We start from the raw sequence: 15,819 nt of genomic DNA, 5'->3' as shown, positions 1-15,819 counted from the left end.
TCTGGGAAACGCGGATCAGCCTCTGAAGGTGGTCAGGGGATAAATGAACCACATTTAACCTTGCATGAGCCACCACTGAGAATGAGGTGCTCCCGCACATTCTGGAGGACCATAGCGATCAGAAGGAAGGCAGAGGAACCTACATTAAGAATTCCCCAGGGAACCCAACTGAGGAGGTGTTGGACTTGGGCCTTCTGGCAGGTTCACCCCTGAACTTTTTGCCTTAAAGTATAGTGATTTCTGGTCTTTGCGCACTTTGACACTGTGGCGCAGTGTGAAGTGCGTGTGCACTTGGAGTGCGTGGAGTCAGGTAGGCCTGCCCTCCCATAGGAATGCATGGGGAATGTGTGTGTCCCTGGTAGTTCCTGATGCGTGGGGAGTGCAGGCTCGAGTTTAGTATGTGTGAACTCGTGAGAGTGAATGCTGCGAGATGGTGTATGCAGCATGTATGTGTCTAGAAGGGAAGTGCTACTTCTGGACATTGAGATATGTGTGCAGTGAGGGTGCTGGAGTGTGATTGGCTGGAGCTGGCTGGCATGCCAGGCTCCAGGAAGTCTGGATGGGTCTGCCCGGTGGTGAGTGTGAGATTAGCATGAGTGATGTGTGGGAGGAGTGTACCTGTGTCCTGGATGGGCTGGGTTTTCCCCACACAATGCTGGCTCCGCCCCCCTGTGGTGTGACTGATGACCCTAGCCTCCCCAGTGAATGAAATGGGTGGTTGGGCCATCAAGAGTACTCAAGAACCAGCTGCGACTGGTTCCGCCCCCACCCTGCCCTTAGACAAAGGATTTGTCTGTATAAAAAGAGGCTGTGACCTCTTGAAAAAGGTTCTTGTTTGCTGCCTGAATCTGCCAGGGGCGTGCTGCTGCTTGGGCTCAGGGATGGCTTGCCTCCCTGAGCCCTGCCCAGCCCCTGGACTTCTGCTGTCCTGGACTCTACCAGGACCTGATTGTTGGCTGTTGCCCTAGCACCTGGAAGTGCTTGATGGATATTCTGCTAACGCAAGGAGCGCTTTATTTGCCTATCGCCTGGAAGCGCTTCCTTCTCTCAGAGAGCGCTGGGAGCGCTGGATTATTGCCCCAGGGCTGTGGCTGCCCTTAGCGCCCCGTGAGCGCTTTACTTTGCATGCCTGGGCAGAGCGCTGTCGTTTTCCCTCGGAGGGAAGCGCTCCTGCCCTTTTTGGTGCCCCAGAGTGCTTCGTTGCACTTTATTCTTAAATTACGGGTGCCACCCCGTTTATCTGGTCCTGAGCGAGTGCCCACCTCGCTGGTACCTTTTAAATGCTTCTCGAGGGTGCCCACCCCTCGTTATTAGCCCCTGTGATTCACCGCCGCGGCCCGTGGCGAAACCGGAAATCAGGCGGCCGGGTGCCTGGAGCGGGGCGGGACTTCCGCTTGCTTCAGGAAGTCCCGCCCGCCGCCGCGCCGCGATTGGCTGTCTGCCCGGATGAGGAGCCCCGGAGGAAGAAGCCGGCAGAGAAGATGGCGAGATGCTGCCCGGGGCTCCCTTGAGCTGTTGGGAGCCCCGGGTGGTCCTGCGGAGAGCTGGAGTACTCGAGAAGAGGGGAGGACCCCCCCCCCCCGCTGGAACCGCCGCCTGGGAGAGCCCCGCAAGCCTGCCGCTTCCGACGAGCAGCCGCACCAGATGAAGAGGAGTCCCCTCCCCCGAGAAGCCCGGTGAGTAAGGAAGGGCTGGGGGGGAGCTCCGTGAGACCCAGTGTTGACTGTGCCAGTGCAGGCACAGAGTCAGAGCGGCCCCGTGTGCTCAGTGGGCCGCTCCAACGATTGGACATCTCTACCAGGGGCCCCATGGAGGTCCCGGGGGCCCGTGGTCACCTTGAGCCCGAGAGGCTATGGGGGCATTTTCTTTTGTCCCGAGTCCCCTGTGAAGGACTCCCAGATCCCGCAGTTGCTGTCGAGCCCCGAGAGGCTCGTGGGCCCCCCCCCCCTTTTGCTCTGAGTCACCCGAGAGGGACTCCAGCGAGGGCCCCCGCCCTATTTACAAGCCCAGAGCGGCTCTAAGGTGCCCAGTGTTCATGGCTCCCAGGGTGGCCCAGTTATTTTAAAAGCACAGTATCCTTGGGGCATGAGGGTTTCAGGAGCCAGTGCGCTCCCCAGGGGCAGAGCGATCTATCGAGCCCTGAGAGGCTCCACCTTTTGCATATTTGTTGGCAGAGCCAGAGGGCTCCCAGTTTGCGCAGCTTTGGGTTCCAGAGAGCTAGTAAGAGCCCTGTCGCAGTTCTGTTTCCAGCTGCCCAGCAAGTAGTGGGCAGCTGCACCGTTTAGGTATTTTGCTTTTAGGGACATGTACACTGGACTTTAGGAGTGAGGTGCACTCCTTCATCCCTGGCCTTTCCCCAGCTGCGCAGCACGTAGTGCCAGCTGCAGCGTTTAGGCCCCCTGTTCTGTCCCTCAGCTGCCCAGCACTTTGTGGGCAGCTGCTACGTTTAGGTTCTGGCGCAAGTGGCGCAACCTGGACTTTGTGAGTTCTGCGCTAAAGGTGATTTATGCGCTAACTGAGGTTTAGATGCTGTTATGATCTATGTCCTATTGCTTTTGGGTGTTAGGAAATGTACAATGTGTAGTATGTTTTGTGCACCCTGTGTTCTGCACCTCTGAATGTGTTGTTGATGCATCATGTGCCTTGTTCCTTACACCGCTGAACGTGTGTTGATGCGTCATGTGTTTCTCTTACACCTCTGAATGAATGTTATGCATTGCATCATGTGTTATGTGCTTACACCCCTACAGGTATTGTGATACATAGGTGGTTGTTTTCTCCCTAGTGCAGGTGGTGCTAGTGAGATCCTGGTTACCAGTAGTTACTGGTTGTGTGCTAAAAGTGATTTTACATTCTATGTTTTACATTCTAAGTGCTATTTCTGAAAGTGTTACTTCTGATTACTGACAGTGGTCCAGGTGGCCCTGTCTTGTAAATAATCCCTTGTAAATTCTGCCCGTACCTCTGGCACATTGTAAAGTGTGTTTTATCTAATGTGTTTTGGTGTAATACAAAGGCTATTTTTATATAACCTTGTGTGGAGTTTCCTTTGTGGTGGGCCTTTGGGTGTTGTTGCTGGGGTGCGTGCGCAAATACTTAACTTACATCGCCTCCGAGTTTAGCCTTGCTGCTCGCGCCACGTTACCTAGAGGGTGAGCAGGGGTTATCTTGGCGTGTAACTCCCTTGCCCTGACTTGGGAGTGGTGGTCTCTGACTGACTTTGGCGAAAGCCTTGGCCAGCCAGGGATCCCATTTCCAACAGGAGGCATACTGTTCGCATCTGTAGTTTTGGTGGTGTCAATGCCTGAATGTACCCAGGCCTCAAAGATGGAGGGCTTTCCTGCAAATTTCCCACTAGTGAGCAACATGAGGACAACTGCCAAAGCGGTCTGCTCTCTAACTGTTAACCTCCACAAACGAGGGAGTCTAGCAGGAACATGACTTTATAAAGGGTAGATTATCACAGCACAATTGTCTGCCACACATTTTCAGGGAGCAACAGTCCCCCTTGCTTCCAAACATAGAACACTTACTATGGTACTGTCAATATCAACCTAATCTTAACCAGAAAGACCACCTTTAGATTAAAAATATGTGTGGAGATAATCTAATTTGACTTTCAAGGCACAGATGGAGAGATGCCTGCTGGAAGCATTGCACTGAAACGGCTATGTGCAATTGCAGTAGATGGAAGGGAGCTCTAACAAGATATGTTGGAGTGGGCACTATATGAGAGTGAATTGGCAGAGGCTTGGGCTAGCTTTTCACCAAATAATACCAAGAGGAAGTGCAGGAGACGCATACAGATTTAGAGACATCACACTATTTATAGCCTAGAAATCTCTTGAGCTACATGGCTGATACAGTATTAATTTTCAGAAAGTGGTATTCTGTCTAGCAAATTGTGAGCATTTGTCTTTGAGGCAAGTAAGGTCTTTCAGAGTTTGAATGGGCTAGAGAAACAGAATCGTCTATAATCGTACCAGTGATTATTTTGAGTGGAAAGGGTAGCAGTAGGCCTTAAGTGCCCACAGAATAGGTGCTAATGGAGCAAGAATATTGAATTCTTGTTTAAGCCAGAAGGCAGTGTCTGTACTCAATTTTGGTTATCCACAACAACAAAGAGTTACTGCCTGTGTTCTTGTTGGACAAGTACAAGTAAATGTCCTGCAAGTACACCAAACAGTGCCAGTCATCTAGCCCTATTCTGTGAAATAATCTCCATTATCCTATTTATTCTCCATTCTTATTCCAATGAAACACGCAGTTATAACTCAGCCCCCTTCAAAAGCATGGAACCAGCTCTAGAAGTCCCAAAGGAAACCGCCAACGAATTGCGTCCAGACGTTCTTTGACTGCTGAATGGGACGCCTACAAGCAGTCTAAAGGCAGAGCAGTAGAGCATAGACATCTCATACCACCCAAAGTCCTCATTTTCGAGTTGTGATTGTCATTAATTGGTGACAGGGTAGAAAGCCTTCCTTACAAAGGAGTGGATCTCCAGCGACGGAGAAAATGAAGGCAGCAGAACCCCAGTGATGGCACATACTTCCTAGATTCTCCTGAGGCAAAGGAGATTGTAAGGTGCTTCCGCTGAGGCCCTTTCATTTGAACTGGACTCTGAACCTTAGAAAGTTGAAGCAGCCACCAGAACTGTAGCCATTAAATACTGAAATGCCTCTGTCAACTAAAAAAAAAAAAAAAGAAGACTATTGTAGAGCAGTAACCGCTGGAGGATATGAAGTTCACAGTTCACACTAAACTGGAGGTCTAAGGTTTCTCACGGTCTTCAAGCTTCAAAAGTGAAGACTACAGCACATGGAAAGATTAAGGTTTAAGGTACTGGAATCAAAGAGGTCCCTGGACATTACCAGTTTCTGCTCAGTTTCGCTTTAGCCCAGGTTAAGCATGAACCTAAAATCCCTACTTGGGACAAAGGTGGTGTAGAAGTCAATCTTGTGGAATATGTGCAAGCTGTACTTCACCATGATGGAATCAGCATGCCTGACTGACAGAACCCTGGAATTGTGCATCTTTCTCCAATAGGATTCCAGACGTTCTGGTCCTTCACCATAAGAGGATGAAACCTTGCTCTTCAGGGACACTGCTATGAACATAACAGACTGAGCTGAAGGGTTGCTATAGATAAGGGTTCTACGGTAATTGGGAGCTTCATATTTGTTCTATAGACTTGTACCCAGCTGGCTTAATGTTACTTTTGCAGATACTTGAGCCTGCATGATGAGGCAAGACCGCTTTGATGGGAGAGTTGAGGCTGTCAGCAGCCCATGGAGCCTTCCTTCTCTTTCATTCTCTGCCAGAGGTGGTTGTGTATCCAAGAACAGAGCCTTTAATGGTTTAGTAGGTGTTCGTGTGGTTCCCCCTGTCTGATGGGTGGGTGCTTGTGTGCTTTAAGCATTGTAGTAGCCTAGGCCTGAAGCATCACCCTCCTAACCTGTCTCGCTGGTGTAGACACAAAACAGCACAGAGGCATCAGTTCAATTCTTGGTGAATCTGGAGGGGGTCAGTGGGGTTTGTGACGGAGGACCCGGATCTAATGCACGGAGAGCTACAAATTGGGAGGAAAAGCTGAAGTGGGACTGTGCGAAGGGTGTCCCCGCCCTTCAGTTTGGCTTGCAGGCATCGAGGAACAAGTACTACAAGAGGAGGAATGTTAGTCAGCCAAAGTACTTATTTAGTAGGGAAGCAAAGCAGTTCAGAGTAATCATCATTCAACTGTTTCGGATCCAAATGACTAAAGGTCAGACATGCCCACCATGCAGTCTCCCTTCCGAAATAGGAGGAAAATCAGAAGGGGGCCTTTGAAGGGATGAAATGGGCTCCGGGTAGGGGCCGTGACATCTGTGGACTGAACATGGAACAGCATAAAGAGTCCAGTGTGAAGTTGTATTCTGCTCCAGAATCTTGAAAGGAAGGGGGTAATTGCATACTCGTGGGTGTGTTGTTGCTGTGGACTCAAAGCAATTTCCTTACAAGACTGCTACTGATGATATACTGGACCTCCCTGCTTTAGCTGCTTCTGTGCAGCTTGTGCTGAGGGTAAGGGAAAGAAGGGGGGGGAGAGAGAAGGAGAGGGGTAGAGAGGGAGAGAGAGGGAGAGGGGGAGAGAGGGAGAGGGGGAGAGAGAGGGGGAGAGAGAAGGAGAGGGGGAGAGAGAAGGAGAGGGGGAGAGAGGAGAGGGGGAGAGAGAAGGAGAGGGGGAGAGAGAAGGAGAGGGGGAGGGAGAAGGAGAGGGGGAGAGAGAAGGAGAGGGGGAGGGGGAGAGAGAAGGAGAGGGGGAGGGGGAGAGAGAAGGAGAGGGGGAGGGAGAGCCAGAGAGAGCGAGCGAGCAAGAGAGAGCGAGCGAGCGAGAGCGAGAGAGAGAGAGAGAGAGAAAGAGAGAGAATGTGAGGCGGCGAACATCTTTCACTTATCTACAGGAGGTTTCTCACTCACACTGAGATAAGTTGCCCTCCTTGATGCAACCTTTCTACCCGCACAATCACTTGACTCCAAATACAGAGACCTAAAGTAGTTTACTCAAAGTAACTTTAAACCATCATGACCAATATTCACCAACTATGAAAACCATATGTGGAGTGGCTAAATTACTGCCGAATCTCATGAATATTCACCTAACGTATAAAAGGATATTAGCAAAATAAAAAAACGCATTTCATATTGAAATGAGAACCGAACCGTAACAGAGAAGCCATATATCTACTAGAATATATCACTTTCTCCTTTAAGGAAGGCATACCTTTTGAACTCTGCATTAAATACAAGTGACATGGAAGGCAGGCAATTATAAACTCATAGGCATGCCTGTATACTCCCAAAGAGTCTGCACAATGCCAAGTTACTCTCCTTGATTAAAGGTCAATTTAACAAAGTGAAAATAGTTTGCTCGCCCAAAGCGCACACCAGGGAAAAACACACCTCTGCCAACTTAAAGAACTAAATAAGTCATTTTCATCAAGACGCCAGACTACATAAGATTTCTGGAAACAGAGGCTCATGTGCTTCCTATATGGTCTTAGGAAACATTAAGGCACTACCATAACTTGGCAGGACTACCAACAGATCAAATTAGAAGTTAGCAAAGTTTTGTCTTATCAAATCAGATTTTTTTCATTCAAAAACAGGTGGCAATTTCCATGCATGCTATATGGTCAAAGTACCTACCTCTGTATCAACCACAACATTGTAAAGGCGTCCTCCGGCTACCACTTCTAAAGCAGTTGCTGTAGATAATTCTTTGACAGAAATCAGAGAAGCAACAAGCCCCTTAACACGGGTCGAGTCCCAGTTCTTTTCAGGATCCCTTCAATTTAAACAAATGGTTAATTAATTGTAATAGTAATTACAAAACACTGGCATACATGAGAAAATCATTGCACAAGCATTTTACAACTGAACACCAAATTCAGAGTTTCTCATCAAGTTAGTGGCGAATGTTTGCCAGAAACTCGTTTGCTAACACAGCAAGAATACTTTTGGTGAAACTACAATGTTGAATGCGCTGCCACATCATGGAGGCAAGTAAAATCATGTTTTCCCTTTTTTAAACAAACAAATCTACATTTTGAAAACAAAAAAATGAGTGTACTAGGAATATTCTCAACGCGGGTGTCATGGTTAGTCTGTTGCCACACTTACCCTGCCACCCGCCTGTGTAAGTTGTGTCTGCTTATGAGGAACACGATCTTTTCATTTCCGGGTCTGCCGGTTAGTGGTCTAGCCTTCTGCCGGAACCACCATGGCGTCATTAGCGCTTCTGAGGGAATCCACATAACAGCTGCGGTTTCCCCCGGTTTGGCGCTTCGGATTATCGTCTACCCCGATCTCAGATGCTGGTCTGAGTCTCTGCTGCTGCCACAAGGTAATTCCGGTCTACCGCGCAGGAGCGTTTGAACTCTGTTATTGCTGTCTAACGCGCTGGACCGCTTGAAACTCTGCTTGTACTGGTTGCCGCACTGGAGCGCTTGCTATAACCTTGCACGACCGCGCTAGAGCGCCTCTTAGTGCCTGCTCGTGACTTTTCAGTATCGCGCTGGAGTGCTTTGATTACTGTTGCACTGCCGCACTAAGTTGTATTGTCGTAACTGATTACCCACGCTGCAGCGCTAGTTTTTTCACCTGCCTCACAGCATTGATGCGTCTGTGAAGAGGCCGGTGACTACATTATTACCAAGTAGCTCTTTCCTCTCTGCCTATCCTGAAGTGCTGGGACCTTGTTAGTTTCTCTGCCTGACACTTTGCCCCATTGCATAGGAGCACCTTTGTTTGCACAGCGCAGGAGCGTTTATGGATTTCCTTTACTTCGCGCAAGAGCGCTTCTTGATTTCCTTACTCAGCGCAGGAGTGCTTATTGATTTCCTTACTCAGCGCAGGAGTGCTTATTGATTTCCTTACTCAGCGCAGGAGCGCTTATTGATTTCCTTTACTCAGCGCAGGAGCGCTTATTGATTTCCTTTACTCAGCGCAGCAGCGCCTATTGATTTCGTTTCCTTGATGGTAGCAAGCCTTCTGATATTCAAATAGGAGGTAATCGTTGTTCCCCCATGGGTGTATGTTTATGAGTGGTTGCTGGGTGGTTGTGTTGATGGTAACAAGTGTTCCTTTGTCTTCCTGTCCAGCTGGTGCCCACGGTTGATCTGAACAGAGGGGCGTCCACCACTACTCTCCTGACATCATCTGGATCCTTTTAGCTACCATCTTCACTCCCATCTTCATCCTTGTTGTTGTCATATCTATAGTAGGGTAAGGTGGGCGTGGGGGCGATAGCTCATGTCGTCTCTGCGAGATCTCTCCGCAAGAAGCAGGTAACTTGTGGGGATCCCGACAGCGGGGTAACATTTTTTCTTTTTTCCGGTTTATGACCTCAGTGCATTGGTTCCATCAACTTTAAATGTCATTGGGAAACCAGACTATTTACTGTAGCCTTTTCATTGCAAAGACTGTAAATGAGGACGTAAATCTCGAATTTCTTAAGAACTTCTACAGTCTTCTGTAATTCTATTTACGCACAAAGGCTAGTAAAAACTAACTTGGGTAAGGATTAATGTGATTACCATCTAGGGAATGCCTTTCTCAGGGATGAGTTGCAAAAATGACCCATATTTTAGACACGTTTGAGGTTGAGTAACATTCAGTCAAAAAAGTAAAGAAATCTACAGAGTAAGCAAAATATATGGAATTCCAAATCACTGAACAGATGACATGCAGTAGATAATTTGCATCACTATTGTTAGGAAGTATTTTTGAACCGTGACTGTATGTACTAGAATCTAGTAACTAGATGCTACCTAGCACTCGACTGACTAGAAGGGATGGTATATAACATAATGAGCACTGGTTGCAACCACACAAGGAGGAACTGAAATTCTGGCAAATATGGGGGAAGACCCACTAATGGGTCAGAGATGTGTCTGGACTTTGTTTAAATGTAGTTTGTGCAGAGCGAAAAACAATTTGTTGGGGGAGGAGGAGCTACGCAGGCATCCAAGATGGTCGCGTGAGTAGAGGGCTCCCGAGACCCGCGCCACCCTTCTGCAAATATCCTTATATCCTTATTTTGAACATGGGCCTTTGAAGACGAACTCTTGTGGACCTCAACATCCTTTTCAAAATTGAATTTGGACGTCGGGAGCTGTTTTTACATCGACTTCCATTTTTCCGGCCTGCCCCGGACGTGGCTGGGGTGCTCTGTTGTTTTACTGGCCGGGGACTAGTTGAACAACAACGGCTGAGATCCTCCCCGGTCGGCCCCATCCCCACTTTCGGTTTCGTTTTTCACGACGATCTCCGAGTTGCTGACACTCTTTAAGACCTATTCCGGACTTGGTGTGGCTTTGCCTTGCTGTCGGCCTCTGCTTCTCCTGAGGGTTTTGGCCCCCCCTGCTCTGCTGCAGTTTAATAATCTTTTGGCTCATTTCTTGTCTTTACTGGCCCCACCAGGTTCGGCCATTTTCACCAGGTCTAGGGGGCCCCTTCGGGGCACAGCTTTCAATATGGCCACCAAACCAGAGCTGCAGAAGCGCAAGACAAAGACGCCGGTCCGCGGGGGACATACCCAGACCAACGTCATGGATAGATACACCCAACCGATGGGAACCCCCGGTGGTACCGGTCGTATTCTTGACGACCCCAGGGCTGACCTGACCGCGCCCGCAGATGTCTCTCTTCGTGAAGTCATGACTGCCATTACAAGCATGAGGGCCTCTATGGGACAGCAATATGAGGCTCTTGCTTCTAAAATCGACACTGTGGCGGTGGATGTCACGCTGATTAGAGCGGACATGGCTAAAACTAATGAGAGGGTGAAAGAGTTGGATTTAAAGACCTCCAGCCTGATCGCTGATGTCACGGACGTACAGACTGAGATCGGCAACCTGAGATCGTCGCACGGCTCGATGGCCCGTCGACTCGAGGACCATGACAACAGGGCCAGGCGCAATAACGTGCGCATCATTGGCGTGCCGGAAAATCCCGAAAACTCTGCTGTCGATCTCCTTGTGGAGGACCGGGTCCTGAATCATCTAGCTCCCGCCGGACTCAGCAAGTTCTTTGCGGTTGAGCGTGCATACCGTTTCCCGGGCGGGAAGGTGAAGCTTGGTGCCCCCCCCCCCCCCCCCCCCCCCCGAGACCGATTGTTGCTAGGCTTTTCCATTTTCGAGATAGAGACGCTATTCTCCAAGCCACTCGGGAGCATGGCCCCTTGAAGTTCGACAATAACACCGTGAATTTTTATCCGGACTTTACTCCTCAGGTCCAGCGACAGAGACTGGGGTTTCAGGGGGTGAAGAAACGGCTACGAGACCTGGGCCTCAAGTATGCTATGCTGTTTCCAGCTCGACTTCGGATTGAACATGGGGAACGAACCTTCTTCTTTGACCGTCCGGACAGTGTCAGTGACTGGCTTGATTCTTTGCCGAAAAGGGATGATCGATCTGAGCACCCCGGTGGAGCCGAGGGGGGCACGTGGGATCAAGAGTGACATTGCGATTCCCGACGTCTGTTCCTTATCGTTTTTCACCTGAGTTTTGCTATTTGTTCTTTTATTATTGTTCTTGATGGGTCCAGGGGTGGCGTGGGTGTAGGGGACTTTTCCTCCTCCTGGGGTTCTTTGTGTAGACTAGTTTAATGATTGGGCGACAGGCACACTGCAAGTTGGGGTGGTTTTTAGTTCGTATGCAGGGGTGCAGGGAGGTGGGTGTTGTAACGGGTTTTTGTTGGGGGGTGGGGGTTGGGTATGTTTGTTCCTTTGTTTCCTTCACAAGGCACCGTATTGTTTGCTTAGCTCCTTCTTCTGCGGGACTTCGTGGGGGTGGGGCACTGGATCTTTCTTGGGATGGGAGGTAGTGAGTTGAGACTGCTATCCTGGAATGTCAATGGTTTGGGAGACAGAATAAAACGAGGGGTGGTGCTGCAGTTCCTTCGACGCCACTCCCCTGATATTGTCCTACTGCAAGAAACGTACTTAATTGGGAATGCTTGCCATGAGTTGAATAGACGTGGGTATCGGTTAGTCGCACATGCCGGATTCACCTCTGGCTCCAGAGGGGTGGGGGTTCTGATTAGGTCCTCTCTCCCCCTCGAAATCGACGATATAATGCTTGATGATAGAGGTCGCTATGCTGCGCTTTCTGGGAGATGGGAGGGTAAGACGCTGTCTGTAGTCACCGTATATGTCCCTCCAGGCCTACAGGCCACTACTTTTGCAGACCTGGGGTGGCTTCTCCTGGGGCTGCCTGAAGGTTTTTTGATTCTCGGCGGGGACTTTAACTCTGTGGTTTCCGGCACTTCTGATCGTTACCCCCCCCCCGGGACTTACCTAGGTCCCAAATGTGGCTCAGTGAACTGCTTGAGACCTTTGGGTTAACGGATGGTTGGAGACTCATGCATCCTACACAGTTACAATATACGTTCCATTCCGGGGCTCATGGTAGCCTTTCCAGACTTGATTATTTCCTTATGCCTGCATTGCAATCGTCCTCCATTAGGGAGATCCGCCATCTTCCCAGGGGCATCTCTGATCATTCCCCCCTTTGGTGTAGTGTTGAGGCTGGGGTGGGTACTGCAGGTAGAGTTGCTCCTATTAATCCGTGGTATCTTCGGGATCCTGCACCCGCTCCGCCCTGGTGAAGGCTATTGACTGTTACTTTACTGAAAATGTGGGGTCTGTTTCTTCCTCTATCTCATTGTGGGAGGCTTTCAAGACTGTGGTTCGTGGGCATTCATTGTCATTGATTGCTGCTGTTAAAAAGGCCTAAATGTGAAGAACTTGCACGCATCGAATCTGAAATTACTGTGCTTGAGAGCGATCTCGATGGTGATGTCTCCCCTGCTATATTGCACTCCCTTAGTTTGAAGCAGGCAGACTATTGAGCCCTTGTAACTGACGCTGCGAAAGTCTTGCATAGAGAGCAACAAGGTAGAATTTATGATGTGGGTGACAAAGCGGGTAAATTGATTGCATGGTTGGATAAGAAAGAGAGAATGAATCGGGTCGTGCCTGTGATTGAGAAGTTGGCTGGTGAGTGCGTTTCTGACCCGGTGGGTATTGTTGGGTGTTTTGCGGACCACTTCCAGACGGTGTATGCCTTGGTCAGCGACAGGGATGAACGTGACTCTCAGCACTTGCTGCGCGATATTGCCTTGCCCTGCCTCTCTGATGAGGATAGGGCCTTAAAGGATGCTCCCATCACTGTGGACGAGGTCTCACTCTCCATCCGTGCCCTCCGGTCGGGTAAGGCCATGGGCCCCAACGGCTTGCCCATTGAGCTCTATAAGCTGCGGCCAGACAAAATGGCGCCTCACTTAAGGAGCATGTTCCTTGAGGCCCTTGATTCTGGTGTCCTCCCCGTCGATCAGCGTCTGGCCACTATAGTTGTGATTCACAAGGAGGGTAAACCACGTGATCGTTGTGCTTCGTATAGGCCTATTTCGTTGCTTAATGCCGAACCCAAAATACTTGCTAAATTGTTGGCCAGTCGTTTGAGTAGGGTGATTGGTGATTTGATTCATCCGGACCAATCCGGTTTTATTCCGCACCAGAACCCGCCCTTAACCTCCGGAGGCTCCATGGAGTCCTCGCGAGAGCTGGGACTCTGACTGAGCCGGCCATTTTGGCTTCCCTTGATGCCACTATGGCTTTTGACACCATCGAATGGCCGTATCTTTGGGCTACTCTTGCTAGGTTTGGGTTCGGTCCGACATTCATCGCCTGGGTCAAGCTTCTGTACGAGAGGCCGCTGGCCCAGGTGGTTGTTAACGGGAGTGTCTCTGGCACTTTCACACTTGACCGAGGTACCAGGCAGGGCTGTCCATTGTCCCCATTGCTTTTTGCCCTTGCTTTGGAACCGTTAGCTGAGTGGCTTCGCTGGGAGCCCTCGCTGATGGGCATTCGGTGGACTCCTGACTTTGAGGACCGCATTTCGCTCTATGCGGATGATATCCTCCTTTACCTCACGCCCCCTCGGAAGTCCCTTAATGTGCTTTTTGATGTCCTTACCTCCTTCGGGAAGAACTCGGGCCTTGTCATCAATTGGAACAAGTCCTGTGTTTATGTTTTGGCCTGAGAGCTTCCTCCGTTGCCCAGTAGATTCCCGATCCAGTTAGCTACGTCCGGCTTCAAGTATTTGGGTACTTACATTTCCTTGGATCCCGCCGTTCGGTATGACCGTAACCTTCGAGCCCCCCTTCAGCGGCTCCAGCTTGATGTTGTTCGATGGCGCCGGCTCCCTCGGTCACCCTTGGGACTTGCGGCTCTCTTCAAGATGATGTCGCTACCCAGATTTTTATATGCCCTCCAGAACTCTTACGATCCTATTCCCCCTGGCTATTTATGAGAAGTGGAGGGCCTTCAGAGGCGGCTGATTTGGGATGGGCGTGCGCGCATTGTCCTCTCCAAACTCACTCTTCCATGGTACGATGGCGGTATTGCCCTCCCGGACATCAGACGTTATTACTGGGCCTCTCAACTGAGTGCTATTAACCATACCACCTATGCCCCCGGTTTGACGCCAGCCTTTGCAATGGATAAGTGTCTTTTGCCTGGTGGAAATTTCAACTGGGCGCTGTACTCTAAGGAACCCTATAAGTCTTTGGCCGGGCCCACTAAAATTGCTGTGCGAGTGTGGCGTGATGCAAATGCTGCTCTGGGTTGGAGGGATAGGTTGTCCCGTGCAACTCCGCTGTATGACTCGGATGGTTTGGGCAATTTGTGGAGGTCGAAGGGTTTTGTTAAATGGGACATGATAGGTATAAGCAAGATTGATGATCTCTGGTCCAAAGGGAATGTTAAGACTTTTGAGGCACTAAAGATTGAATATGAGCTTGACGATAAGGAATTCTTTCGGTATGTCCAGGTACGGCATGCCTTGTTGTCTGCCTTCCCCAAAGGGACGGAGATCCCCGAGTCCTCGCCTCTGGAGGACCGTATCCTTGATGGCTACGTACCTGACAGCACAATTTCGCTGATTTATAAAAAGCTCGTTAACAACAGAGTCGACTTGCTTGTGCGCCTTAGGGCCTTGTGGACTGCTGATGGGTTGGAGCTGGACGATGAGGACTGGCAAATGGCCGTGTCCTCCCCTAAGGAGGTGGCCATCCCTGTTCGCCTTCGGTTCGTCCAGCTCAAGATCCTACATCGAGTGTATGTCACTGGTCCGAGTCTGGTTCGTATGGGGCACTCGGTGGATGGTCTGTGTAAACGTGGATGTGGTATAAGTGGCACCATCCTTCATATACTGTGGGAATGCCCTGAGGTGGCTAGGTTTTGGTCCCGAGTACATACCACCATGGAAAGGGTTACGAGGGTTACACTCCTGCCTGAAGCCAGACCCTGTCTCCTTAATGTATGGGAACCGAATGATTATAATACTGCACAGATCTGTTGGGCAACCCTCTGTAATATGATTGCAAAAAGGGACATTGCGCAATTATGGGGTTCCCACAGGCTGCCCACTATATCTGCATGGAAGGAAAATATGGACTGCTGCATGTTCAGAGAAATGACGGTGTACTTGTCCCGGGGCAGACCTAAGAAATGGAGCAGAATTTGGTCTCAATGGAATGCCTATCGTGGGAATATATGTACTCCCCCTCAGGATTTTGCCCTTAATAACCCATTGTCTCCCTAAATGACATTCCTGGTTCTCGCACTTTAAATGTATGTATTGCATAGTTTCCTTGCTGCCCCCCACCTCACCCTGGAATTGATAACTCAAATCCTGTATGCATAAGTACTGGACTTGCTCCCCGTCCCTACATGCTTCCCGAAAATGACTTTCTGCCTTGTGAAGTGTATTGTGTTGCTTGTTATGTTTTAATTTCAATAAACTTATAATAATAAAAAAAAACAATTTGTTGTAGACAGCCAATCTAGATGATCTTAAGAGTGTCAACACGCGTAGCTAGGTCTGCCGGTAAAATGTGCAATTGTACCTTAAAAAGTTAAAAAGATACAATTTCCAGCACCTCATAGTACTAATCCTAACAGATAATTACTCCAGTGGTTAGTGCCTTCCAATTCACAGCCAAACAAATTCTGCACACATTTTACCGGCTTTAAAACAAACATTTTACTAATAAAAATCAGCACACTTTGAGGCAGGCAAGTAAAGTCAATGCACTCAACTGCTGAAACTCACTCATTTTCAAATGAAGAAAATAACAATGGCCTGTTGTATGCCAATCCGTACTAGAGTTTACATGTTGCATAGATCTTCAAAATTCTAATGTGATATGCTTGATAACATCTTTATTAATTAAGCTACTAGTACTGCAAGAATTGTACTACCTTTTAATAATTGT

At 49.3% G+C, this 15,819-nt stretch overlaps 1 protein-coding gene across 1 annotated transcript in view; it reads right to left on the bottom strand.

Annotated features, from left to right (window-relative positions):
- SMC2 (structural maintenance of chromosomes 2) overlaps positions 1-15,819 on the bottom strand; it is a 297,985-nt gene that overhangs the window by 151,565 nt on the left and 130,601 nt on the right. The window contains exon 13 of the mRNA XM_078676628.1: positions 7,186-7,324. Coding sequence (XP_078532754.1) covers positions 7,186-7,324 — 139 coding nt within the window. The remainder of the gene's footprint in view (positions 1-7,185; positions 7,325-15,819) is intronic.

Source organism: Lissotriton helveticus, chromosome 2_1 (assembly GCF_964261635.1).
Source record: "Lissotriton helveticus chromosome 2_1, aLisHel1.1, whole genome shotgun sequence".
NCBI lineage: Eukaryota > Metazoa > Chordata > Amphibia > Caudata > Salamandridae > Lissotriton > Lissotriton helveticus.
The sequence above is the reverse complement of the archived record's forward strand: the minus strand, read 5'-3'. Positions and strand labels throughout refer to the sequence as shown.